This window comes from Bufo bufo, chromosome 7, assembly GCF_905171765.1.
Source record: "Bufo bufo chromosome 7, aBufBuf1.1, whole genome shotgun sequence".
Lineage (NCBI taxonomy): Eukaryota > Metazoa > Chordata > Amphibia > Anura > Bufonidae > Bufo > Bufo bufo.
Window position 1 is genome coordinate 28,409,133 of NC_053395.1, and position 27,692 is coordinate 28,436,824.

The window sequence follows — 27,692 nt, forward strand, 5'->3', positions numbered from 1 at the left end:
ATCGAACTGTGGACTTCTTGTATGTAAATTGTACTCGCATCGCTGTAGTTCAGCCTCCTGTCTGCTTCTCATCAGATGCCATCTTTCCCTGTATATTCCACCTTGCTTTCTGACCCTCTATGCCAGCGATCGGCAAGCTCTGCCACTCCAGCTGTTGTGAAACTACAAATCCTAGCGTGCTCCATTCACTTCTGTGGAAGTTCCAAGAACAGCTGAACAAATGTCCATGCTGGGAGTTGTAGTTTCACAACAACTGGAGTGCCGGAGGTGGCTGATCCCTGCTCTCTGCTATCAATGTCATGATGCCCCCGCACAGCATCACTTTGGCAGCCAAAGCCAGTACCATATCTGTCTGCGGGCAGGATGGTGTGATTATTCTTTCCTCCATTTTCTCCAAAATAAGCTAGGAGAAGTATACAGTCAGGGAGGCTGACTTGTCATCTTCACCAGTATAACTGGGAGATATGGAGTACTTCTCCATGCAGATTTATCTTATAGGAAATTCTGGTACCGGTATAAGTGACACACAGATACATAAAGGCTCAATAAAATAAAAAATGTGGCACTGAAAACATAAAGATAAAAGCAGCAAAATATATATATATATTGGAACACATGGGAAACTTTAGTTTTGATTACAGTTTCCCTTTAAAAGTAATACAGGACAGACCTTTAGATGTGAAGTCACACTTCGGTTATGTGAAATGTTGAATACACATCTATAATACATTGCCTCAAGATACTGTATTTAGGCAAATACTGACCTGTGTAGTAGGTGGCTCCACGAAAGGGATTGTCTGACTTCAGCAAATGGCATTTATCATGTAGAGAAAGTTAACACAAGGCACTTACTAATGTATTGGGATTGACCATATTGCCTCCTTTGCTTGGCTGGATTATTTTTCCATCGCATTATACACGGCTTGTTTCCAGGGGCTGCGGTCACCGCCAAAGCGCAGATACGAGATGGCCAGGACGAGAGCTGCTGTGTCTATGCGTGCTCCCACAGTCCCGGCCTCCAGAGAGGCCGGCGCTTTCTCCTATATTGTGCAAGCACAACCACCGCTGCTGGATTGCAGGGTGGTCGTAACCACTGGATACAAGCGGTGTGTAATGGAATGGAAAAAAGAATCTAGCCAGCAAAGAAGACAATATGGACAATCACAATACATTAGTAAGTGCCTCGTATTAACTATCTCTACATGATCAATGCCATTTGCTAAAGTGAGAAAACCCCATTAAAGTAATTAGATAACTGTACAAAAGGGCATGGTCTGTGAATTGTCAATGTAGTTGTGGCATAAGGTTTTTCTATGCACAGAGAAAAAAAAAAAAGCATCATTCAGTTGACTTTTCTGGTTTGGTTTCACTCTAATGGCACTTTCATGCTCCAGGGTTGGCTTATGCTGACATAAGTTCCAGTTCCACGGGGTAGTGGTCACTCACTTCTAAAGCCTGCAAAAAGGTATAGATAAATGATAAAAACTATAGTTAAAAATAAAAACTGTATAGTACAACCACTAATTCACAAAGCCAGAGCCAGACAACAGTAGTATTTGTCTCTGGGCACCTTTCGTTACCTTTCTTTTCAGATTTGTGATTATTACCTGCTCTGGTGTCAGTTTGTATTTTTTGTGAAAGTTGTAAATTTTAGCGGAGTCGGGCACTATGGCGTTGTGCAGGTCTTCACCGCTGATGACAATTCTGAAAAGGAAAACAGGTGAATAGATTCCGCTTCATTTTAGGCTACTTTCACACTAGGCTTTTTTGCGGAACCGTCATGCATCCATCAATACAACCGCATGCATCCATCTTGAACGGTTTATTGTGTCTTATATAGCCATGACGGATCCGTCATGAATACCATTGAAAGTTTATGGGGGATGGATCCGTTTTCTATTGTGTCAGAGTAAACGGATCCGTCCCCATTGACTTACATTGTGTGTCACGACGGATCAGTCTTGCTCCGTACCACATCGCGGACAGAAAAACGCTGCTTGCCACATGCGGCTGTAGGGGGGACCCGATGGCATGGAAGGCAGCGCGATGCCTTCCGGTGACGAGCCTGTGAGATCCAGCCCCCTGGATCTCACAGGCCGGAAGCTGTATGAGTAATACACACAGTATTACTCATACAGCAGTATTGGAATGCATTGTAAAAGGGATTAGACCCCCAAAAACTGAAGTCCCAAAGTGGGACAAAAAATAAAGTAAAGTAAAAGTTGAAAAATTAAAGTTTTCCCCCCAAAAAATTCAAAGTTTCAAGTAAAAATAAAAAAAAACATAATTTTCCCCAAATAAAGTTAAAAAAGGGGAAAAAATAGGGGGGGGGGGGGGAAGTATACATTTTAGGTATCGCTGCGTCCGTATCGACCGGCTCTATAAACATATCACATGACCTAACCCCTCAGATAAACACCGTGAAAAATAAAAAATAAAAACTGTGCTAAATAAAATATTTTTTGTCACTTTACATCACAAAAAGTACAGCAGCAAGCGATCAAAAAGGCGTTTGCCCACCAAAATAGTACCAATCTAACCGTCACCTCATCCCGCAAAAAAATGAGCCCCTACCTGAGACAATCGCCTAAAAAATAAAAAAACTATGGCTCAGAATATGGAGACACTGAAACATCATTTTTTTTTTTTTTGTTTCAAAAATGATATTATTGTGTAAAACTTGCATAAATAAAAAAAAGTATACATATTGGGTATCGCAGCGTCCGTAATAACTTGCTCTATAAAAATATCACATGACCTAACCCCTCAGATGAACACCATAAAAAATAAAAACTGTGCTAAATAAACCATTTTTTGTCACCTTACATCACAAAAAGTGTAATGGCAAGCAATCAAAAAGTTATATGCACCCCAAAATAGTGCCAATAAAACCGTCATCTCATCCCGCAAAAATCATACCCTACCCAAGGTAATCGCCCAAAAACTGAAAAGATTATGGCTCCCAGACTATGGAAACACTAAAACATGATTTTTTTGGTTTAAAAAAGAAATCATTGTGTAAAACTTACATAAATAAAAATAAAAGTATACATATTAGGTATCGCTGCTTCCGTGACAACCTGGTCTATAAAAATACCACATGATCTAACCTGTCAGATGAATGTTGTAAATAACAAAAAATAAAAACGGTGCCAAAACAGCTATTTCTTGTTACCTTGCCTCACACAAAAAGTGTAATATAGAGCAACCAAAAATCATATGTACCCTAAACTAGTACCAATAAAACTGCCACCCTATCCCGTAGTTTCTAAAATGGGGTCACTTTTTTGGAGTTTCTACTCTAGGGGTGCATCAGGGGGGCTTCAAATGGGACATGGTGTCAAAAAAAACAGTCCAGCAAAACCTGCCTTCTAAAAACCGTATGGCATTCCTTTCCTTCTGCGCCCTGCCGTGTGCCCGTACAGCGGTTTACGACCACATATGGGGTGTTTCTGTAAACTACAGAATCGGGGCCATAAATATTGAGTTTGGTTTGGCTGTTAACCCTTGCTTTGTAACTGGAAAAAAATTATTAAAATAGAAAATCTGCCAAAAAAGTGAAATTTTGAAATTGTATCTCTATTTTCCATTAATTCTTGTGGAACACCTAAAGGGTTAACGACGTTTGTAAAATCAGTTTTGAATACCTTGAGGGATGTAGTTTCTAGAATGGGGTCACTTTTGGGTGGTTTCTATTATGTAAGCCTCGCAAAGTGACTTCAGACCTGAACTGGTCCCTAAAAATTGGGTTTTTGAAAATTTCTTAAAAATTTCAAGATTTGCTTCTAAACTTCTAAGCCTTGTAACATCCCCAAAAAATAAAATATCATTCCCAAAATGATCCAAACATGAAGTAGACATATGGGGAATGTAAAGTAATAACTATTTTTGGAGGTATTACTATGTAATATAGAAGTAGAGAAATTGAAACTTGGAAATTTGCAATTTTTTACAAATTTTTGGTAAATTTGGTATTTTTTTATAAATATATATATATCTCAGAATGGCCTGGATAAGTCAAAGCGTTTTAAAGTTATCACCACTTAAAGTGACACTGGTCAGATTTGCAAAAAATGGCCAAGTCGTTAAGGGGTTAAAGGGGTCATCCAGCTGGTAAAATGTTTTTAAAAAGGGTAAGAGCGAAATAAAAAAAAGTTGCCTCAGCAATTCCACAATGCCCCCGTTCTGACGCTGTTGGGTTTCTCTGCTGGCCTCTACCTTCTGTTCCCGCTCGAGGTAGAAAAGTAACCGCTCAGTCAATCGCTGGCGGAGGCTGATCAGTGCGGCAGCTAGTGATTGATTGTATGGTCACGTTTCATGTGTTGAGAGGGACCCTGGAAGCATCACAACATGAGTGTCTGGAGATTGGTCAGGTGAGTATAACTTTTTATTATCTCAAGCCATTCCAATAGTTTTTAACCCATTAAGGACCAGGCCAGTTTTCATTTTTGCGTTTTTGTTTCCCCCCATTGAAGAGTCATAATTTTTTTTACATTTTCGATTCATTATTATTATTTTTTTTACTTTTTACACTGTCATTTTTAGTCCCCTTGAAATTTTCTGATAGCTTGTCCCAAAGACTGCAAGAGAATACTATTGCAGTCTATCGCACTCCAGCTGTTCAGAAACTACAACTCCCAGAATGCTTCATTCACTTCTGTGGGAGTTAGAAGAACAGCCAAGCATATTTGCATGCTGGGAGTTGTAGTTTCACAGCAGCTGGCGTGCCTAAGGTTGCTGATCCCTGGTCTATAGGATTCTGATAGGCTTCCTGTAAAGCTGTGCTTTAGCCACAGCTTTGCAGGCAACTAGCCATAATTTTTGCTTGCCAGACAACCCCTTATTCATTAGGTTATAGTCCACGAGGTGACCACTATCCATTCCCTTAATAGCACCAGTTTGTCATAGCAGATACTATGAAGTAAAATCAAGACTGTCAGATGAGCAGGGGCACCAACAAGCTTTTCTACCTTGTCCAGGGTATGTAGATACAGGATTAGGGTAGCAAATCTGAATGTTTGCTCCAGGTGAAGGAATGCCAAGCTACGACTAGTGTGGGGGTAATTACAAATAATTGTTGCCTCTTTCTATTCCATTTCTTATTATAACAGTATATAACTCTCATCCACTGTGTCTTTGGATTCTTGCAGTTACCTGTCATATGCACAGTCGGATTTTCCCACAGTGGTATCGACATCATGAGGTATGAGCCATGTGAAATCCTCACTTGTGTACATACGAATGCTGTCCCAGTCGGATTTAGTGACATAGCTGCAGTCAGCATTGAAATCTCCCAAGAAGATAATATTCTATAAAATACAAACAGTTAAAGGGGTTTTCCAACCCTATAAAACATTTTTTACTAACCCATGAAACGGGTAATAAAATGCTAACGCTTCCAAGTGCCCCAACGATCTCTGTTCAGCTGTCACTAGCAATGTTGTGTCGATATGACGTGATCGCTGCAGTCAATCACTGGCCTCAGTGGTGCTGATATGTGACCACTGCAGCGAGCAATTGGCTTTAGTGGTCACCTGTCAACAGGCTATCACTGGAGGCTTGTAAACAGAGACCAGTGGGAACCAGGGAAGCATCCGCATTGATACTGTATTGCTGCTTTTATTTTATATGTTCGCTAGTTTTGATTTGTTTAATGAGGCTGGAAAACTTATTTAAAGGGGTTGTCCAGGTTCAGAGCTGAACCCGGACATATCCCTATTTTCACCCAGGCAGCCCCACTGATATGAGCATCGGAGCATTTCATGCAGCAATGCTCTCCTTTGCCCTGTGCTGAATCGTGCAGGGAAAAGGCTTTTTTTATGGAGATCCGGTGGCGTACCGGGCTCTCCATAGAGTAAGCTAAGTGGAGGCTTCCGCCTAGCAGTGAGCGCGGTGACGTCACTGGCACTGATGGGCAGGTTTTAGCTCTGCCCTAGCCTGTAAAACAGCTAGGGCAGCGCTAAAGCCCGCCCATCAGTGCCGATGACGTCACCGGCAACACTGCTAGGCCGAAGCCTCCACTTAGCAGTGTGAAAATATTAACAAACAAGCCCTTGCCCTGTGCAGGGAGAGCATCGGAACATGAAATGCTCCAACGCTCATGTTAGAGGGGCGAAAATGGGGGATATGTCCGGGTTCAGCTCTGAACCCTGACAACCCTTTTAAAGGAATTATCCATGTTTAGGGACTTTTTCTTAACCACGTGCTCTGTCTGGCATTACAACTCAGCCCCATTCAATGTATTGCTATGTACTGCAATAATAGACATCATCCATGGACAAGATAAGAGCTGACCTTCCTTTTTAGATATTTCATTATTGTTATATGGCATGCACTTCACTCTATATACTTTCTGGAGTCAAATATCCATATTCTGTCCTAAATCTTTGCAGCAGGGACATGGGTATCTTGGCTTGTGCTGCACTTTCAAAACTGAGAAGAGCAAAACATCATGTACCATACTACAGATCCATGAAGCTTCACAGTACATCCACCTTCCCCCTCGATACTTACATCAGTTTGGAATCTCTTACATACGTCCTCGTAGACATCATACAATGCATCTATCTCCCGAACAGCGTCTTTAGGGGCAGCGTGCAATGGGACCAGCACAAAATCCTGAATGACTGGGACAAAATCATCAGTGTTATGCTATAGAATAATCCATCGACTAGTAGCAACCATCAAAAATATAAAGTCCACCAGTATTCATTATGGAGACGTATTCCCTAACATAAAATATCCACTTGATGGCCCTGTTGTTCTGACCTGTCTCGGGAGCATTGAATGAGACCACAAAGGGTTCCCTGCTGAAGGTGTCTTCTCCACTGTACATGCTGTGATCGTGGTAATGGTAGCTGTCGTGCACATTCACTTTGTCGTTCCTGTGGGGATTCAGATTGCAATCCAAGTTGTTGGTCCATCAAAATATTTTATTCATATATTAACAACCTATATTTAATGTATATTTTTTTTTTTTACAGAAAAAATAGGATGAATGGTTTTCTAGAGATAATTTCCTGATGTCTTTGCATGAGAGCTCATGCACACAGCCGTGTCACTTGAATGGGTCCGCCGAAATCACTGAGATGCGGAACGGAATCCCGGATCGGAACCCAATGGAAGCACTACGGAGTGTTTCCGTGGCGTTTCTGCCCGTGCCTCCGCACCGCAAAAAAATAGAACATGTTCTATTTTTTTGCGTTCCGGACGGATCACTGACCCATTCAAGTTGAATGGGTCTGGATCCATCCCGGCCGCGGAACAGACGTTGCCCGTGCATTGGGTACAGCAAATTGCCGTGTGCATGAGGCCTTCTACTAATTTCTGTCCTGTTTCGTTATAACTTCCTATGTGTCAATACTTATGGCGAAGAGTCTCACTTAACACTCTGTCAGACCAAGGAGGAGTGGTGAATCAATTAGAGCGATGTTATCCCAGTAGTGTGGCTGGTCAGGGCTTCTCACATTATAATATGATCAGTGCTCTGCTCCCCTCTTTACATGTTTATGTCGGCCTAGCATGAAAACCGTAGATGGAGCTGTCATTTTCTCAGCCATTCCAGAAGGAGTGTGCTCATCTAAGAGTGTAGAGCCAGCTACTGACAGCGTTCTGGGGGTCCCATTATGTCCATGGCCCATGCTGTCTTGCAGCTCTGGGGTCCATGGTTCGAATCTGACCAGGGACAACATCTGCATGGAGTTTGTACGTTCGCGCCATGTTTGCGTGGATTGCCTCACACACTCCAAAAAATTTAAAAAATAGGCTAAATTGGCTCCCTACGAAATTGACCCTAGTGTGTGGTGGTTGTAAGCGCCTATACAGCTGCCACTGACTTCCAATGGGTTCCCCCAGCAACATAACTATCCCTGTGAGAAAAAACGCATTACAAATATTTGCCATTGTCACCCTATTAGGTGACCCTTCCACCGAACAGGGATTGTCCAAAGCCCACAATGCCTATTGTTATCCTTGTCTCGCCTGACAGGTTTAGCCTGTAAGAAGCATACACCTTCATGGGTGCATGTCATTATTCTGAGTTCTACAATTAATGTCCTAAGCCTAGAAATTTACAGTAGGCCGTACAGACATCTTGGCTCTTTTCACACTGCATTGGGCATACATTGAGAGGATTTCACTGTATAGACATACCCTATAGGCTCCCATGTTAAAAACATAATGTGTAGTATGATTTTATTTTTTAACTGGATGCCTCTGTATGAAATAGTTCTGACCAGTAGTATATACCTATGGGGGCACTCTTTTGGCCACAATTGAGTGATTGGGGCCTATGAAAATGTTTGATGTATGTGGCAGGAGCTTTACCGGTGCATAAAGCAAGAAGGCACTGCAATGGCCTTAAACAGCATAGCCATTACTCAGCAGTCTGTGTCATCGTACCTTGTGTTCTGGGCTATATGCCAACACAATCGCTACTGTATGCTTTAAATAAGTAAAACAGTATTGTTTTAATGTTATTGAAAAACTGTTTTATAGCTTTATATTAAGTCATATGGTCATAAAAAAAGTAAAACAAAAACAAAATAAATAAAGCTTTAGAGAGTCAGAAACTTTAGTAAATTTGTCAAATGTTTTTGAAGAAAGCATTAATGACTGATTCACACGAGTGATGAGCAAAGCGAGCTTTGGATGTTACATCCAAAGTTGCTTCGTTCATAACTTCGGATTAAGGGTCCATTCACACGTCCGCAACTGGGTCCGCATCCGCTCCGCAATTTTGCGAAACGGGTGCAGACCCATTCATTCTCTATGGGGACAGAAAAGATGCGGACAGCACACAGTGTGCTGTCTGCATTTCTGGGCCATGGTTCCGCAAAAAATAGAACATGTCCTATTCTTGTCCGCAATTGCGGACAAGAATAGGCAGTTCTATGGCGGGTGGCGGCCGGGTGTATTGTGGATCTGCAATACACTACGGGCATGTGAATGGACCCTTATACTGTATGACCGAATTTATTCAATGAAGTCACGAATAAAAAACTTTGGCTCATCGGAGCCCATACATTGACAAATCTCTGTACAGTATTATTCAGAAGTTATGAATGAAGCGACTTTGGATGTAACATCCGAAGCTTGCTTCGCTCATCACTAATTCACATCAATATCATAAGTTATGACCTGTACTTCAGAATTCTGGCTTCAAAAACTTTCAAAATAGTCTAAGTGCTACACAGGTCTTCCATGCAGCAGAGAGCCATGCTCCTGCCCTAATGGCATGGCAGGTATGCCGATAGTGCCCACGGCATGTAAGGAGCTGCTCTCTCGGCTCAAATATGTCAGGTGATGGAATCCCTTTCACTAGCTGATACTTGGAGGGAACACAATGGATCGCAGAGGAGCTATACCTACTACTCTCCAGCACATCAAATGTGTATACTCGCATTGATATGATCCTTGCCTCTGCGTCTGTCCTGCCCTACCTGTTATACTCCAGGCATATAGTATCGCCATGGTCTGATCATGATGTGGCCATGGCAGAGTTTGCTTTCACAGGCCCCAGCTATGCTCCCTACTCATGGAGACTAAATGAATCGCTCTTAACTCGCCCAGCCATTCTTGATCAGCTCCACACTGACCTGCAGAATTTCTATGCTTGGTCTCCTACTCCGGAGACCAAGCCTGTGTTACTATGGCTTACTCACAAAGCTTTCATTAGGGGCAAGCTAGTGGGAGTAGCCTCTCGATTGAAAAAAAAGAAAGGGACTCCACACAAATTGCACTAGAGACAAGAGAAGTAGATTATCAAGAGCTCATCAACGTAATCCCTCTCTATATCTGCTCACAGCAGTAAAAGATACTAAGCTACAACTGAATATGCTACTATCCAACAACACAGAGAAGGCTCTCCGCTGGACTGCCTCCTGCTACTATAAATATGCTAACAAACCCGATAAGATGCTGGCCCGTCAACTGAAAACCAGGCAGAAGTTTAATCGGGTATACCAAATCCGCACCCGAAATGGTTATACCACTTCCAATCCTGATACCATTTATGATACCTTCCAGACGTACTATCAGCACCTATACTCCAGACCCCTAACGGGTCCTTGGGCCACGGAGGACGACTTTCTAACATCAACCCCTCTCCCTCGGGTTTCTAAGGAGGCATTGACTGACTTATGTGGCGACATCACCCCAGAGGTGGTGGAATTACATTATCAAAACATTGAAGATAGGTAAAGCTCCAGGGCCTGATGGGTTATCAGCACTTTATTACAAAAAAACTTGCCCCTCTGTTGGTCCCATGTATCACCCAATATTGTAACTATCTGCTGCAAGGTGCCACGCCACCTTCAGAATTCCTCTCTGCTAGGATTACTGTCATACCCAAACCGAATAAAGACCCTTTATTGCGCTCTAATTACAGGCCAATCTCCCTTTTCAACCTAGACAATAAGATTTTTACTTCTATTCTAGCTCGTCTCCTTAACAGATTATTACCAGACATCGTTCATAGAGACCAGGTGGGATTTATCCCGGGCAGGGAGGCTCCTGATAATATCTGAAAAATTCTGAATATAATCCACGAGGCCAACAGGACTCATACCCCTTTAGCTATTTTAGCTCTGGATATAGAAAAAGCTTTTGATACTCTGGATTGTGATTACCTCTCCAGAGTCATGACTGCCATGGGCATTGGGGGCCCCTTTCTGCGAGCCATTCGTTCCTTATATTCTACCCCTGAAGCCTATCTAAAACTTCCTGCGTCCCATTTTTCACCGATCCGGATTCAGAGGGGCTCACGTCAGGGATGTCCCTTGACACCGGCTCTATTCGCTCTTGCTATGGAACCCCTAGCTCTCCACATCAGATCTCATCCCGATATTTCAGGACTCCCTATAGGTGGCCTTGAGCATAAACTAAGCTTATTTGCAGATGACCTCATCCTCTCCATTAGCAATCCCATCACTTCCTTCCCGTCCGTGTTAAAGGTGTTGGGCTCCTTCTCCACGGCCTCAGGGCTCTCCATTAACCACTCAAAATCCTAGCTTCTCCCTTGTAACATGACACCTCAGACCCAGTCCCTCTTATCACAAAAATTCCCATTTCAAATTAGACATAACTTTATCCCGTATCTGGGAATATCCCTGCCTAATAGGGTGGATAGGGTCTATACCAGTGTTTCCCAACCAGTGTGCCTCCAGCTGTTGCAAAACTACAACTCCCAGCATGCCCGCACAGCCAAAGGCTGTCCGGGCATGCTGGGAGTTGTAGTTTTGCAACAGCTGGAGGCACACTGGTTGGGAAACACTGGTCTATACAACTAATTATCCTCCTCCTATATAGTAAAATTAGAGAGGACCTTAGAGGCCGGCGGTCCCTTCCAGTCTCTTGGGTGGGTAGAATTCATATAATCAGGATGGTGGTCCTCCCCAGACTGCTATACTTATTTAGAACTCTTCCTGTACCGGTGCCCACTTCAGATCTAAAATGGCTGCAAACAGACATTCTAAAATTTTTATGGGCAGACAAATGTCTTCGTATAGCTAAGCGTACAATGTATCACCATAAATCCCAAGGGGGCCTTTCAGTTCCTGACCTTCATAAATATTATAAGGCTGCTAGACTAGCACCACTGTTCCTGACACATCTCAACCCTAAAGAACAACCGTTGTGGATTCTGTTGGAACAGACCCTGCTTGCCCCGTATTCTTGGAGGGCCCTGATCTGGTCTAGCCTCCCATTGCTGACTATTCTTCGAACTAACTCTCTACTATCCCACTACTCTCTGCTGCTCTGGAGGTCAGTTAGGTTTAAGTCATCCCTACAGTCCACTAGCTCACCACTAGAATATATTTTGGGAAATCCTGCGTTTCTGCCTGGGCTTCAAGCTCACGCATTTGATTGGTGAAAATGCAATAACCTTTGCTCCCTGCACAAGTTCCTTGACTAGAGGCAAACGTATTCCCCTGGCGGACTTCAGGGAAAGGTATGATTCCCCCCAGTGAGGGAACTATATAATGCCAACCAGATCTTCTCATTCCTACATTCCATCCAGGCATCTACTGGAATCTTTGATTATACTCCCTTTGAACGCTCTATTGCCTACTCTCTACACAAGCGAGGTTTACTGTCAAGGATATATGGAACACTTAATGATATGGCTGAGGGATCTAAGTTGCCATATATGAAAGCATGGGTGGAGGTCTTGTAGGTGAAATACTCGACTTCTAGATGGTTCCAGCGCTACCAGACTCTCACTAAGGGTTCTTGGCAAACTACCTTAGCAGAAACATCAATAAAAATACTACATAGGACCTACATGGTTCCAGCTAGATCACATCGCATATACCCTGAGGTCTCTCCCAGGTGCTTCCGTGGTTGCACTGATGAGGGCACAATGTTACATGTATGGTGGACCTGTCCACTTGTGAAGAGCTTCTGGAGAAGAATTTGTACCCTTGTGTCAACTATATTGGGTTGCCTTTACCCTGTATTTAACGTATGCCAAATTTTAAATGTCACAATTCATTCTTTTAGCAGCCAGAATCCATATAGCCTTTAAATGGCACTCGGATTCACTTAGTTTTCAGGCGGTATTGGACAGGATCAATAAGATACTCTTATTAGAACGGCTTAATGCCATACGCACTGTCACTTACGCGACCTTTGAGAAGCTCTGGGAGCCCTTGCTGTCCTCTTCCCATTCTACTGATCTCCGCTATTGCAATACTTTATAACATACCCCCCACTGTTAAAATGCCATTCTACTGTACACCTACAAGGAATATGATTGATGACCTGCTTGAATGTAGACCCCCATTACATTTCTATGTACACATATTTGCACCTTTTTTGAAATGTTACTTGATATTTCTAATTTCCCTTTCCTGATTTCTTTTCCATTGTTATATTGTATTACATATTATGATTATATCATAAAGTCATTTATTCTAATAATGTATAACCCCTATAAATAATTTTCGAAATAAAAAATTCCCCTGATCAGAAATCTCTCCCAATTGGAAGTAAGATTGTGTATTCTTGTTCCATGTGTTAAGAAATAACTTGGTAATTATTAACTTTCTGATGAGTATTGTCCAAACAGTTTATGTGATAGGCATGTCAAATGATGACAATCATCCATATCCACAGGCCAGAGGCGTAGCTCCGGCACAGACAGATCCATAAGCATCACAATAGCAAGAAAAAGGTTTTGTTTTTTTAAGAATAGGGAAAATTTATTCATGTTAGGCTACTTTCACACTAGCGGCAGGACGGATCCAACAGGCTGTTCAACCTGTCGGATCCGTCCTGCCGCTATTTCGCCGTGCCGCCGGACTGCTGCTCCGTCCTCATTGATTGTAATAGGGACGGGGGCGGAGCTCCGGCGCAGCACGGCAGTTCGCGGTGAGAGGCCTCCGGACTAAAAAGTCGGACATGCAGTACTTTTAGTCTGGCGGCGTTTCGCCGTGCTGCGCCGGAGCTCCACCCCCGTCCCCATTACAGTCAATGAGGACGGAGCTGCAGTCCAGCAGCATGGCGAAATAGCGGCAGGACGGATCTGACAGGGTGAACAGCCTGTCGGATCCGTCCTGCCGCTAATGTGAAAGTAGCCTAAGGGTACTTTCACACTTGCATCAAAGTTTTCTGGTTTTGAGTTCCATCCTAGGGGCTCAATACCGGGAAAAAAATAAAACAGTTTTATCCTAATGCATTCTAAATGGAGAGCAATCCGTTCAGGATGCATCAGGATGTCCTCAGTTCAGTCCTTTTACGGTATTTGGACGGAGAAAAAAAACACAGCATGCTGCATTTTTCTTTCCAGCCAAAAATCCTGAACACTTATCGGAATGCCGGATCCGGAATTTTTTTCCATTGGAATATATTAGTGCCGGATCTGTGTTGACGGATCCGGTCTTCCGCTCTGCCCATGCACAGACCTTTAAAAATGTTAAAAAATAAATAAATACTGGATCCTTTTTTCCAGATGACACCGGAGAGACGGATCCGCATCTGGATCCGTCTACAAATGTTTCCATTTGCATACAGATTGCCGGAATCCAGCAACGCAAGTGTGAAAGTAGCCTTAAGCAATGTATTGAGGGGAAAAAAAATTGCAGAAAATGTCTATGTATGCTATCTATTTGAACAATTTTACATATGAGGAATCTCACCTGTAAACAAACAGGTAACGCTCTTTATAACTGTCTCTTCCGAGAGTGTCGCTGACCACGTAGGAATAAACTGGTCCTGAACTCTGGCTGAAAATGAATAACAGGTTTGCAATTAGTACCGTAATTATATAGCCTAGTGTGCACTGTTTGCAACACCTTATCATTACAGAAAATAGTGAACTGGCCTTCTGCTATGTGAGGATCTTTATTTTAAAGGGGTTTTCCCAAAATGAACACTATCCACTGGGACCCCCACCAGTCTCGGGAACAGGAGTCTCATGTCCCCTGTTTGAATGAAGCAGTGGTCAAGCATGTGCGTTGCCACTACAATCAAAGTCTAGGGGACGGAGATAGCTGTACATTGAGATAAATTGAATGTGTAGAGTAAAACCCTTTAAAATGAGAAATGTTTGTCCTTTTAGGACAGGAGGCCGGTCCATATGTGACAATAAACAGGAGTAAGGCTGGGGCTACACAGTAACTTCACCCACGACAAGCAAAAATCCTGGATTTTTTTGTGACTTTTTGGGTCACGGATGCCTAAAAAATAGCAAGAAAGATCTAACCTGTTCAGTTCTGTCATCAACGTTTCGACTGCACTGAGGTCGGTATCACGGACTTCCTGTATTAGGACTATATCATACCGCTGCAGTATCTGAAAGTGGGCATAAAAGATACTGGGAATAACTAACAAGCACAGACACAGAACCAGCCAACCACATGTAAGCAATTGCCTTAATCGACTGCTACATTATACTCTGTTCCTGTCTATCTCTATGCACATAGCGTAATTAGTACTAATGATCTTGTATCATACTTGTATCTACCTTTTTTTGAAGTGTAACCTATAAACCAACTGACTTTCTCTCTGGTGACCACCATTTGTCTACAACTAGTTACGTAAAGTGCTGCCCATAATTATTCATACCCTTGGCAAATTTTGACTTAAAGTTACTTTTATTCAACCAGCAAGTAATTTTTTGACGGGAAATGACATAGGTGTCTCCCAAAAGATAATAAGACTATGTACAAGAGGCATTATTGTGGAAAAAAAACATTTCTCAGCTTTTATTTAAATTTGAGCAAAAAGTGTCCAGTCCAAAATTATTCATACCCTTCTCAATAATCAATAGAAAAGCCTTTATTGGCTATTCTTCCTAGAATTGCAGACCAGCTTTCTGCAGGTCTCCACAGGTATTTTTGCCCATTCATCTTTAGCAATGAGCTCCAAATCTTTCAGGTTGGAGGGTCTTCTTGCCATCACCCTGATCTTTAGCTCCCTCCACAGATTCTCAATTGGATTCAAGTCTGGACTCTGGCTGGGCCACTCCAAAACGTCAATGTTGTTGTCTGCTAACCATTTCTGTTGGGTCATTGTCATGCTGAAATGTCCACTGCCCTAGGCCAAGTTTCTCTACAGACTGCCTGATGTTGTCGTTGAGAATCCTCATGTATTGCTCTTTTTTCATGGTGCCGTTTACTGTGATCAGGTTCCCTGGTCCATTGGCTGAAAAACACCCCCAAAGCATTAGGTTCCCACCACCATGTTTGACAGTTTGGATGGTGTTCTTTGGGTTGAAGGCTTCTCCTTTTTTACGCCAAATGAAGGAAACATCATTGTGACCAAACAATTCAATTTTTATTTCATCTGACCATAACACAGAAGACCAGAAGTCTTCTTCTTTGTCCAGGTGAGCTTTTGCAAAGGCCAAGCGAGCTTTTGTGTGCCTTATCTGGAGAAGTGGCGTCCTCCTTGGTCTGCATTGTGCAGTGTCCGTTGGATTGTCTGCCTTGAGACATTGCCACCAGCAGAGCCCAGATTCACCAGGATGGCCTTGGAGGTGATCCTTGGATTCTTTTTCACCTCTCTAACTATCCTCCTGGCCAGCACAGGTGTCACTTTTGGCTTCCGACCACGTCCTCTGAGATTTTCCACAGTGCGGAACATCTTGTATTTTTTGCTCAAATTTAAATAAAAGCTGAGAAATGTATTTTTTTCCACAATAATGCCTCTTGTACATCGTCTTATTATCTTTTGGGAGACACCTATGTCATTTCCCGTCAAAAAATTACTTGCTGGTTGAATAAAAGTAACTAAGTAAAAATTTACCAGGGGTATGAATAATTATGGGCAGCACTGTACAGTATATTGCAGTGGTCACAGAAAGCTCTATTAATATTAGGCTCTTCTTCTGCCATATGGTGCCCATGTACAGAATCATATTACAATATACAATGACATTATATGACTTTGATTTTCTATAAAGGGCACTTTACCTTCAGTATAACTGTGCACACTTCAGGCTTTGCCATTTTAGAGTCTCCAAAAGCCTGAATGTTAAATGCTCCAATTTTTAATGCTGAGACGGTGCATGCAGCGAGCGCGAGTACGATCACCAGACGTAGCATCTCTGATGAGATCAAAACATAGAAAGCAATAAATCAAAATTAAATTAAAGGGGTTGCCCCACGAAAAATATTTTACAGTTCTCAAATCTGCACCTGAATCCAAACACTTTTGTAACTGTATGTAATTAAAAATTTTGCATAGCCACTCAGTTATTCAATAAAATGTATCTGTATTTCTTTGTCCTGCTCACTGAGAAGGCCGCACATGCTCAGTTCTATCCTTCTACTGCCTCCTGAGCTGATAGGGACAGAGCATGGGCATGCCCCCTGAGCTGTGATAGGACAGAGCATGGGCACGCCCCCTGAGCTGCAGCAGAAAAGACACTCCTCTTGAGCGGTCAGCTTGATATAAATCTAGCAGAGCAATGAATGGGGAGATCTCTGGACCGATGTGAGGTACAGGGCTGGTTCTAGCTTTGTTAGAAAGAGATTGTCACGTACTATATGATGTCTGATTTTCATTTTCTACATTAATCAAAACAAAACCCCTTTAACACTATGAGGAATTGTTGTACAGCTTAGGAACAGTTTTTGTGGCTCTGGCAAGGTGGTGGAGTAACCACCTCCAGGCACATTAGGGATTATTGCCATGTTTTAAGATCTGTCACCATGATCAACCCTATTAAACCAGGCATACTGCCGGTAGGGTTGATCATGGCAAGTTAAATGACCCCTTTCTTTCTGCAATCAGATGTTCTGTTACAGAGAAATTCTTACTAGCTGAGCCCCTTGGAGCACAGCTTCACCTTGCCCTCTCCCCCATTGATTGACAGGGTCAAGAACCCTCACTGCTTCAATGCATCGCCATGAAATCTCATGCATGTATAGGCTAGAAGAGGAAAAGACGTGCTCCAAGGGGGATAGAGAGTGGTAGAAGGAGAGAGAGAAGGAGGAGAAGTGGTGCTCCAAGGGGGAAAGGGAGTGGCAACAGGAGAGAGGAGGAGGGAAAAGTGGTGCTCCAAGTGGAAAGTGAGTAGCAAAGGGAGAGAGGAAGAGAAGAAGCGGTGCTCCAAGGGGGGTAGGGAGTGGTAGAGGGAGAGAGAGGAGGAGAAGTGGTGCTCCAAGGGGGAAAGGGAGTGGCAACGGGAGAGAGGAGGAGGGAAAAGTGGTGCTCCAAGTGGAAAGTGAGTAGCAAAGGGAGAGAGGAAGAGAAGAAGCGGTGCTCCAAGGGGAGTAGGGAGTGGTAGAGGGAGAGAGAGGAGGAGGAGAAGCGATGTTCCAAAGGGGAAAGGGGGTGGCCACAGGAGAAAGAAGGAGGAAAAGCGGCGCTCCAAGGGGGAGAGAGAGGTAGAGGAAAAGAAAGGAGGAGGAGAAGCGATGTTCCGAAGAGGAAAGGGGGTGGCAATGGGAGAGAGGAGTAGGAGAAGTAGGGATGTTCTGAGGTGGAAAGGGATTGGCAGCGGGAGAGAGGAGGAGGAGAAGAAGCAGTGCTCCTAGTGATAAAGGAAGTGGCAACGGGAGAGAGGAGGAGGAGGAGAAGAAGCAGTGCTCCTAGGAGTAAAGGTAGTGGCAACAGGAGAGATGAGGAGGAGAAGAAGTGCTCCGAGGGGTAAAGGTAGTGGCAACGGGAGAGATGAGGAGGAGAAGAGGGTGTACTCTCAGGGGGAAAGTGAGTGGCAAAGGGAGAGGGGAGGAGGTGAAGAAGCGGTGCTTAGAGGGCAAAATGGAGTTGCAACATGAGAAAGGAGAAGAAGAGGTGCTCCGAGGGGGGAACTGGAGTGTCAACAGGAGAGAGGAAGATAAGCGATGCTTTGAGGGGGAATAGCAGTGTCAGTGGAAGAGAGGAGGAGAAGCAGTGCTCTAAAGAGGAAAGTCATTGGCAGTAGGAGGAGGAGGAGAAGAGGTGCTATGAGGGGGAAAGGCAGTGGTGACAGGACCGAGGAGGAGAATTGGTGCTCCAAGGGGGAAAGGGAGTGGCAACGGGAGAGAGGAGTAGAAGCGGTACTGTTAGGGGCTAGGCCAGCTCCTCGATGCTCCAAGCACCTCATTTGCATAATGATAAAAGTAATAATTTTTATGCAATGGAACATCTAATTGCAGTAAGAAAGAGGTCATCTAACTCGCCATGATCAAACCCTACAGGGCAGTATGCCTGGTTTAATAGGGTTGATCATGGTGACAGATGCTCTCGCTAACTTGTTTTACAGCTTTCCACAGAAAGTCTAGTGACTGCTGTGATCTTAATATATTATTTACATCTTGTATTGTCCTGAGGTGTGTTACTACCTTCACCCTTCAGTGAGTTCTGGTGGCTCTCCTTGTTCTTGTTACAAGTATTTATTAGCCTAAGCCTGGTTCAAGATGGTGACTGGGAAGTGTGAGAGTGCAGAAACGCCACCTTGCTCAGATGGGTGGAGCAATTAGTCTTTAAAGGGGGCTTCTCTTCCAACCAACAGGAGAGGGCATAGACCTGTTAGCGATTGAGTGGTTTGAGTTGTGCTAGAGAGAAGCAGTGGAGTGGAAAGGAGGCAATCAGCAGGTGGAGTTCCCAGGGAGCTCCATGGGGACCTACAGCTAAAAGACAGTGCAGAACTGTAGAGAGGCCGTATAGGACAAGACATACCCCTGTTTCCAAAAGGTCATGGAGATTGTTAATAGCGGGAAGGAAAGCCACCATAACCTTGATTGCCACACTTATGTATAATAACTAGTGCAAACAAGTATTACAAGTGGGAACCAATCAATTCTGCTTTGATTTCTTGCTAATGCAGAACTGAATACGAAATATGATGAGATTGTTTTTTTGAGCAACACTTCCCCATTCTTTGTGTATGACTTGCTTTTCTACAACTCTACTGTTGCCTATCTTTCCCCACAAGCCCTGTGAGTGGGGTGAGGAAACACCATCGGGACAGACTGTATATCAAAAACTCACACGCCATGCAGATTGCTGCCACTTGGGCTTCAATGTATTTACATCAATGCATTTTTTTTCAATTGCTATTGCATTACATTATTCTGGGTTTCAGAAAAAAAAAATTCTAATTGGTGTTCATTAAAAATTTCCAACCATTTGTCCTCTGCAGGTGCTCTGAAATCTGCAGAGGAGCTGTCTGATGGCTCGGGGTAACCCTTATCCTTGCACTCCTGAGCGCTGATAACTAGTGTTGAGCAAACTTATGTTTTAAGTTCGGCGTCTAAAGTTCGGGTTATCGAAGAATCGCGTTATGGATTCTAAATTCCGTTATGGTCTGTGGTAGCGGAATCCATAACAGGATTCTTCGATAACCCGAACTTTAGACGCCGAACTTAAAACACAAGTTCACTCAACACTACTGATAACCACTCATTTAAAAAGGGTTGTCTCACCTCAGACATTGGTGGCATATCACTCAGAACAGGCCCCCAAAGTGAATGAGAGCGCAACTCCCTACATTAATTTCTATGGGAGTACGGCTATTTTCAGCAGTCCTATAGAAGTGAATGGAGCAGTGGCCACACTTGCGCAGTGAGATCTCCATGAATTTTTATGGGATTACAAAAATAGCCGAGTTCGCTCACTCGCTCATCTATTTTCGGAACTCCCATAGTAGATATGAGAGTTGAGAGCACGCCGCACTTTTGGGGCCTCATTCAAGAGACAGGTGGGACCCGCACCTTTATGACATTGGTAGCGTATCCTAGCAATATGGCACCAATGTGACACAACCCCTTTAGGGCTCATGCACATGAGTGCGTGTGCCCTGTGCCTGTATTGCAGACCGCAAACAGCGGGTCCGCAATATACAGGCACCGGCACTCATTGACTGGAATGCGTCCGCAATCCTCAAGATACGGAGTCAAGGCACGGATCAGAGGCACTACGAAGCGCTTCCGTGGGGTTTCGGTCTGCAAACAGCATGCACATGAACGGTGCCCGTGCACTGTGGACCGCTATTTTTGGTCCGCATCACAGGGCACACATGCTCGTGTACATGAGCCCTTAGGCTGAATTCATATGAAACTGAGCAGCTACAAACAGCATCCCTCACTCTGGAGGATCCAGCCTATCTGTGCATTACATTGACAGCTCATTGCCATCAATGGGAACTGTGTAATGCTTCATTTCTCCTGCTGGGAATTTGCACACGGGCTGAGGAGTAATTAACACAATTAATTTAAAAAAATTGCATTCATGCAGGAAATACTGAGAACTATTAAAACTATTAATGACCATACTAGCCGACATTATTACTCTATGTATGCATTACATTTCAGGTAATGCTCGTTGTCAGATGTACATTTTTTATACAGGTTAATAATGTTTCGGCCTACTGATTCATATCACAGTCACACGGGTATTTACATAATGACTATGCTCGTGCACTGCAATTATCATACCCACTCAGCAGGTTGCATTGGCAAAAGGCCCATAAAACTAAAATCTGGTTATGCAGAGCTATACATAGTATAAAAGGTACACGGTATGTTGCAAATGCTTTGCAAATAGAACATTGTATTAACTATTTATGTTCAGGATTTTGGAGATGTCAAACAATACTGTATAAGATTGCAAACCAGTACGTAATAATGAGCAAATTACAATTTGGGAGAAGAGTTGATTACTAAAGGTAATCTGTTCTCCTTTAGTCCTAACAACAGCACAATAATGGGGTATTTCTGCCCCTTTGTACTTGTAGTACAGATAGAAATTGTTAATCTAAAAAAAAAAAGAATCGCTATTTAATTAGAGACCCTTGAGCCTCTATAAGGATATCTTCCCCCTCAGACGCTGTGTTCATTATAAAGATGTAACGGGGGAAGCTTCCACTGCTGTTAGGACTAAGGGATTAACGTTCGAAATGAACACTTCCCATATGTTTTAACCACAGCACAATAATGAGGAATCAACAAGAAGTATCACCATAGGGAGGGCCCTCTTGTGTGGTGAAACTCAAAATCGACTGCCAGACAACAGCCTGTTCTGAGAACCAGAAATTCAACATACAGTGCAAGCTCCATGCTGCAAGCCAGATCAGATCCAGCAGGATCAGACTTCATCAGCCCAGCAGGTGGACATTGCTCTAGCAAAAGGGGCTGTAACGGAATTAGGCAGTGTTAAAAAACACAGGTTAGGAGGGGATAGAGATCCTTATAGGGGCTCAGAGGTCTCTAATTAGTTATTATTAATTTAAATAAATAAAAAATTCCATCTGTCCTACTAGTACACAGGGGCAGAAATACTGCATTACTGTGCTTCTGGTTAGGACGTAAGGGGAGGCTGGGTTCACACATGATTGATAAGTTGTGGATTTTCTGCAGCGTTTCTACTTGTACTCTGCAGCAGAAAAAAGTTGCACCAAATGGCACAATTTTGTCACTGATTTTCTTGCTGAAATGCTGCAGATTAGACGCAAATTGAATACTTTGCATTGGAAAAGGCCAAATCCGCAATGAAATCTGTATAAATTGATTTAAAATCCGCACCACGGGTCATTTTCTGCTGCAGATTTTTGTGTGGATGAGAATTGGTTTTCAACTCATTCACTCGTCTGGCACTGTACAGTGCTGCAGAGATGCCGTACAAAAATCTGTGACACTTCTTCCAACCTGAATCTCCATATCTCTTATAGGAAACTTAAGGTGTTAAAAACAGCTCTGTCATCCTGCAGACTTATAGACACCTGGAGAACAAATAACCCGCATGGCAGGGATTACACATATCACTCGGAATCTCACAACTCCTATCAAAGATTAGACTACATCCTCCTCACCTCTACGCACCTAACGAAAATGGTGAAATCCTCAATACACAACATTGCCATCTCAGACCATGCCCCGGTCTCACTGTCCATAGTTATAGAATCCCTTCCCACCCGCTCTTTTACATGGCGACTCAATGAGACGATTCTCCAAGACCCGTCACACAAAGCCCGCATCAAGACCTTACTAAACAACTATTTCAAGCAAAACACACTCATGACTACACCTCAACCTATGATATGAAAAGCCCATAAAACAGTAGTGCGAGGAGATCTGATTTCACTATGCTCCTACCTCAAAAAATGCAAGAATAAAGAAATGGAAACTACCCTTAAAAAAATTGAAACTGTAGAAAAACTGCTTAAAAGAACGTTGGCCACCGCCACAAAAGCAGAATTTGCTGTCCAGAGAGAGAAAATGATGCAGCTCCTCAACTTAAAAGCATCTCAAACATAAAATGTATATACATGGCAATAAGGGTTCCAGACTTATGGCTCTGATGGCCAAAAGAGCTAGGGAACAGACCTTTATTAAATCCATTAGGGCCACTAACGGACAACAGACCACCAACACAAAAGACATAGCGGAACACTTTAGACAATTCTATAAAGCCCTATAAAATCTGAGAATTGGAGAATCTAAGGAAGAATCTCACCTTAGACGACAAGATATAAACAACTTCCTATGTAGCTTATCTCTGCCCTCCTTAGATGAGTCACAATGCGCCCAATTAGCTACACCTATAACCCTCCCTAAAATCAGCATTAAAGGAAACACCCTCCGGTAAAAGCCCAGGTCAGGATGGAGTAACAGCCATGTATTATAAATCATTCCAAGATATTCTTCTCCCCCATATGCTCTCCACCTTCAACCCGCAAACGCTAGAAGCAAATATCACGATTCTACCTAAAGAAGGGAAAGATGCAGACGTCAAAATATTTGCTAAAGTCCTATCAAATCGCCTTAATCAATATCTCCCCTCACTAATTAACGCTGAACAGGTGGGTTTCGTAAAGACTAGGGAAGGCAAAGACATTTGATCCAGCTGGCCAAGCCAAGAAAAAGTTACCTTTAACATTCTTATCTACTGATGCCGAAAAAGCATTCGACCGGGTCGACTGGATCTATATGCAAGCGGTATTACGCAAATTTGGCCTACCCAAGACCTTCCTCGGCTTCATCTCATCGCTGTACTCTTGCCCTTCAGCAATGATAAGAGTTAATGGCACTTTGTCCCTTTCTTTTCAAATATCTAACGGAACAAGACAGGGTTGCCCCCTCTCCCCACTCCTTTTTGTGCTCACAAGGGAAACCCTCATCCAAGCAATTAGACAACTTCCGGAGATAAAGGGGTTCAAAGCAGGAGGCACTGAGCATTCCACTACAGCTTACACGGATGACTTACTGGTTATCACCTCTAACCCAGAATCCTCCTTCCCCGCCTTGTCCCGTCTTTTCGACCAATTCCACCTCCTGTCCAACTTTAAAATAAATTCATCAAAATCTGAGGCATTGAACATCACTTGCCCACCCTCCACAATCTCAGCGGCCAAAAAGGTCACATCCTTCCCATGGTCCTCCTCATCCATCAAGTATCTAGGTCTACAGATATCCCCATTACCTGAAAAATGGTACTCACTAAACTATACACCCTTATTGCAGACGATAGAATCCACTCTATCATCTCATGGATGGGACACTCCAACTTGCTTAAAATGATAATTACCCCCAAAATATCATACCTGATGCAGACACTGCCTATCTATCTTCCTCCCTCCTTCTTCCCTAAACTTCGCAGATTATTTCTGAAATACGTCTGGGACTCATCCCATCACAGAGTAGCTTATAGCACCCTGATCAAGAGAAATAAGGAGGGAGGGATTGGATTCCCAGAAATGCATGCAATATATGAATCCATACAGATCATGAGAATTCTCGATTGGCACAAAAGACCTAGCCAAAAACTATATTTCCCCATTGAAGAAGAAGCAAACAACTTTTCCCTAACCCAAGCACTAATATTTATTGCGACTCAGACGTGCCCTATCCTAAAACATAACTTACTAACAAAAGCCCCTCTGCACCTTTGGAAAAAGCTATCTAAGAATCAAACTTTTTGGTCCACCCCCTTCCCGCCTGGGAGATCTGCTAGGTCTTCAAGATCCATACTCCTCACACTGGCTCCTGCTACAAAAGAAACTGAGGTGCCATCTAATAGGTGACATTCTACAAGAAGGTGCATTCCCAGACCGGACCACTCTTCAGCTAGCTGTCGGGGGATCCATAATAGATTATATCACATACAACCATCTATACCTAAACTTTAAAAAGCTGATCAAACTGGGAGATGTCACTAGAGAATTAACATGGCTAGAGAAACTAGCGGCGCCTCGCCCATGGCTACGGAGAGTTGTGACGAAAGTCAATGCAGGCCTGCGCTCGGACTCCTCAGGAGACTATGTACTGCCATACATTTCAGCGTGGGAGAAAGAATTGTCTCTCGATCTCACAGAGGCAGATATCCAACAGATATACAGATTCTGCACAGGACCATCTAATTGCGTTCTGTTACAAGAATCTACATACAAACTAGTAAGTAGGTGGTACAGGACTGAACCGCATGAACCCTACAATCCCAGCCAATTGCTGGAGATGCACTAAAAATGCCGGGACGTACATCCACCTATGGTGGGAGTGCCATGTACTCAAATACTTCTGGACTGGAGTTGAGGAAGTTATTTCCAAAATCTGTTCGAACTCCCCTCCTCTGACCCCCGAGGTAGTGTTTCTCAACCTCATACCACCCTCAACCCAAAACTATAATAAAAAACACTTTGGTCCCAACTAGTACTATTAGCCAAAGCCATGATCCCATTATAGTGGAAACAACCAACCGCACCCCCGATATCTCACTGGATCAACCAGATTGGCCAAATCGCGAGGTTAGAGGAATTATGCGAATGGACAACACAACAAATACAAGCTTACCTGGGCTCCCTGGAGGTCCTTCACACAGAGTCCAGATATTCGTCCATATATAGAAAATATGGGCTAGAGAATGAGTCCACACATGCAAAACTTCTAAACACGCAGAATGGGGACTATATGTACTTTGTCCTTGCACATTCCACCCCGCTAATTTTCTCTTGGTTATGCGAAAGATGAATGTCAAGATTCGTTTTAATGGTTTTATTCACATTGTTAGCTGAACCATACCAGCCTCGCACAAGATATATACGAACCCCTGGGCAAGTCGAGAAGACCATCATTGATGATAGTTAGGTGAATAAACTGAAGCCCATACCTCAGCAGTGAGGCTGCAATGGGTATCCAGTAAACCACATTTGCGAATATTGTTAACAGCAAACTTCATTTGATATGTCAACCCCCAGTTAAATGTTATATACATTTCTTTACTATGCCAAAAAATTTATAAAAAGAGAGTTGACACAAAAATCTGCGACAGCTAATCCTCAGCTAACCAATCACATGTGAACCCAGCCTAATGGGTACGGCCGCACATTCAGGTTTTCGGATGCCATCTTTGTCTTTGAAGCCAAAATGAGAAGTGGATCATAAAAGCAGAGAAATTATATGGGAAGATATCCCTTTTCTTTTCTTTTTTTTAATTCACTTCTGCTTTTGGCTTCATAAACTGCATAATAAAACCTGAACGTGTGGCCGTACCCTCAGAGGAAGAGTGCCAGTGACCTACAAATTGGGAATACTTAGAAGTAGGAGTACTAGAGATATAGGCATTAGGTTATAGAGGAGCACCAGGGGTAGATAAATTAGGGACCTTATAAGAGGAAGAGTCAGAGGCGTTTCTTGTAGATCCCAGACCCCAGTGCAAAATCCTTAACAGGGCCCCCCACCAAACATGTGCTTTCTACAATAGTGGCATCTTCTTATGTGGCGGGGCCTGAGAGCGTAATTTAGTAATTTATAGCTAGGTGTACTAGAGGAGCCTGATCTGAACAATAGTAAGAGTATTAGAAGAGAATGATCACCAGACATAGACAAATTAGTAATTAATAGAGGATGAAGAACAGCTGTAATATAAAGTACAGGAGAGCTAGAGGATCAGCATTACCACTTACATCTCTGGTGATCCTATGGAACGTATACTGAGATGCGTTCAGAAATAGAAGCAGCAAATGAGAAACCTATGACAATATAGATCAAAAGATGGTAAAAATCCACCGGTGAGTCAAGATGGGCCTAAGAATGGAGGACGGTGACCGTACCATGTATTGAGCTAAGGGGAAGTCAAAAGGGGAGGAAAACCTTCACTGAGAACCCTTGTTGGGTTTAGAAGGAAATCGAGAGTAGAAGGAAGACAAAGCCCAGTCTGGGCTATAAGGCCGATGGAAGAAGTAGAGATATAACGCACAGCAGTACTAGAAATGGAGAGCAGTGATCAAATCAAAGTAGAATTCTCCATAAAGTGTTGGAGTAGACAATGACATTTCCTATAGAAGATAGAGGAGTCTTAGTGTTTAAAGTGCAGGAGGATGGGAGTGCTGGTACCCAAGGTCAATGTAAGAAATGGGGCAGGGGTTAGATAGAGAATAAGAACAGCATACTCACTGGAAAGTGCCTGGCAAGTCTGGTAAACCTGGTCTGTCTGCCTGATTCTGCCAGATGATAGTAGGCTCTCTAATTATTGTTGTTATTAGACATCAGGTTATATAGAATTTATCCTCCCACATTGACAGGTGACCCAGCGAGCAATGCAGCTCCTCCCAAATTTAGCTTGTCCTGGTAGTAAAGGCAGTGATTATGACTGTATGCAGGTGCACTCCATAAGCTCAAGGTTCACAGAGATAAGACCATGTGGTAAATGGGGACACCATTCACATCATATAATACCAGGATTTATTACCATAGTGTGGACTCCACCATGATAATCTCTTGCAGGGATCAGCAAACTCCAGCTGTTCTGAAACTACAACTCACAGAATCCTCCTTTCACTTCTATGGGAGTTACAAGAACAGCTAAGTAAGTGTGCATGCTGGGAGTTGTAGTTTCACAACAGCTGGAGTGCCGAAGGTTACTGATCCCTGATCTAGGAATTAGTACAGCCTACCATACTGCAGATGGCAAGAGAGAGGGAGCTTGAGGGTGCTCCAGTTCCAGCATAAGGCTTCCCTTTCTTCCGCTTCCAGTTTCTGCTGGATCGACTATCTACACGCACATCACCAAGATCGGGCAATAAATGGAAATGCTCTTAGAGGTGAGGCCAACGGTGACCAGAAGAGGATGAGAAAGGAGCTCGGTGTTGAAACTGGGGTGCCATTGACAGGTCAGTCTGCTTGGTCACATGAAAAGGGGTTCCTGGTCTCGCAGAACCCCTTAGATAAGGAATAGCCATTAGTTTACATCTCAAACATAAAATATGGGATATTTATTTTGGGGGCAATACTTACTTGATAATGCAAAATGACTTAAAAGTCATTGTG

The 27,692-nt window shown here is 43.2% G+C and overlaps 1 protein-coding gene across 2 annotated transcripts; it reads right to left on the minus strand.

The window, feature by feature from the left end:
- On the minus strand, positions 1–26,879 carry LOC121008216 (deoxyribonuclease-1-like). 2 transcript variants are annotated; one of them, XM_040440637.1, is made up of 9 exons: positions 26,820–26,879; positions 16,416–16,549; positions 14,705–14,793; positions 14,139–14,225; positions 6,769–6,884; positions 6,514–6,626; positions 5,155–5,309; positions 1,608–1,704; positions 1–1,455 (listed from the first exon to the last, which is right to left on the minus strand). In XM_040440637.1, the coding sequence occupies exons 2-9, from the start codon at positions 16,545–16,547 to the stop codon at positions 1,402–1,404; spliced, it is 843 nt and encodes a 280-aa protein (XP_040296571.1). In that variant the 5' UTR covers positions 16,548–16,549; positions 26,820–26,879; the 3' UTR covers positions 1–1,401. The 2 variants fall into 2 exon arrangements, with proteins under 2 accessions (XP_040296571.1, XP_040296572.1); XM_040440638.1 differs by lacking the exon at positions 26,820–26,879 and adding an exon at positions 22,885–22,908.
- Between the last annotated feature and the right edge of the window lie 813 nt (positions 26,880–27,692).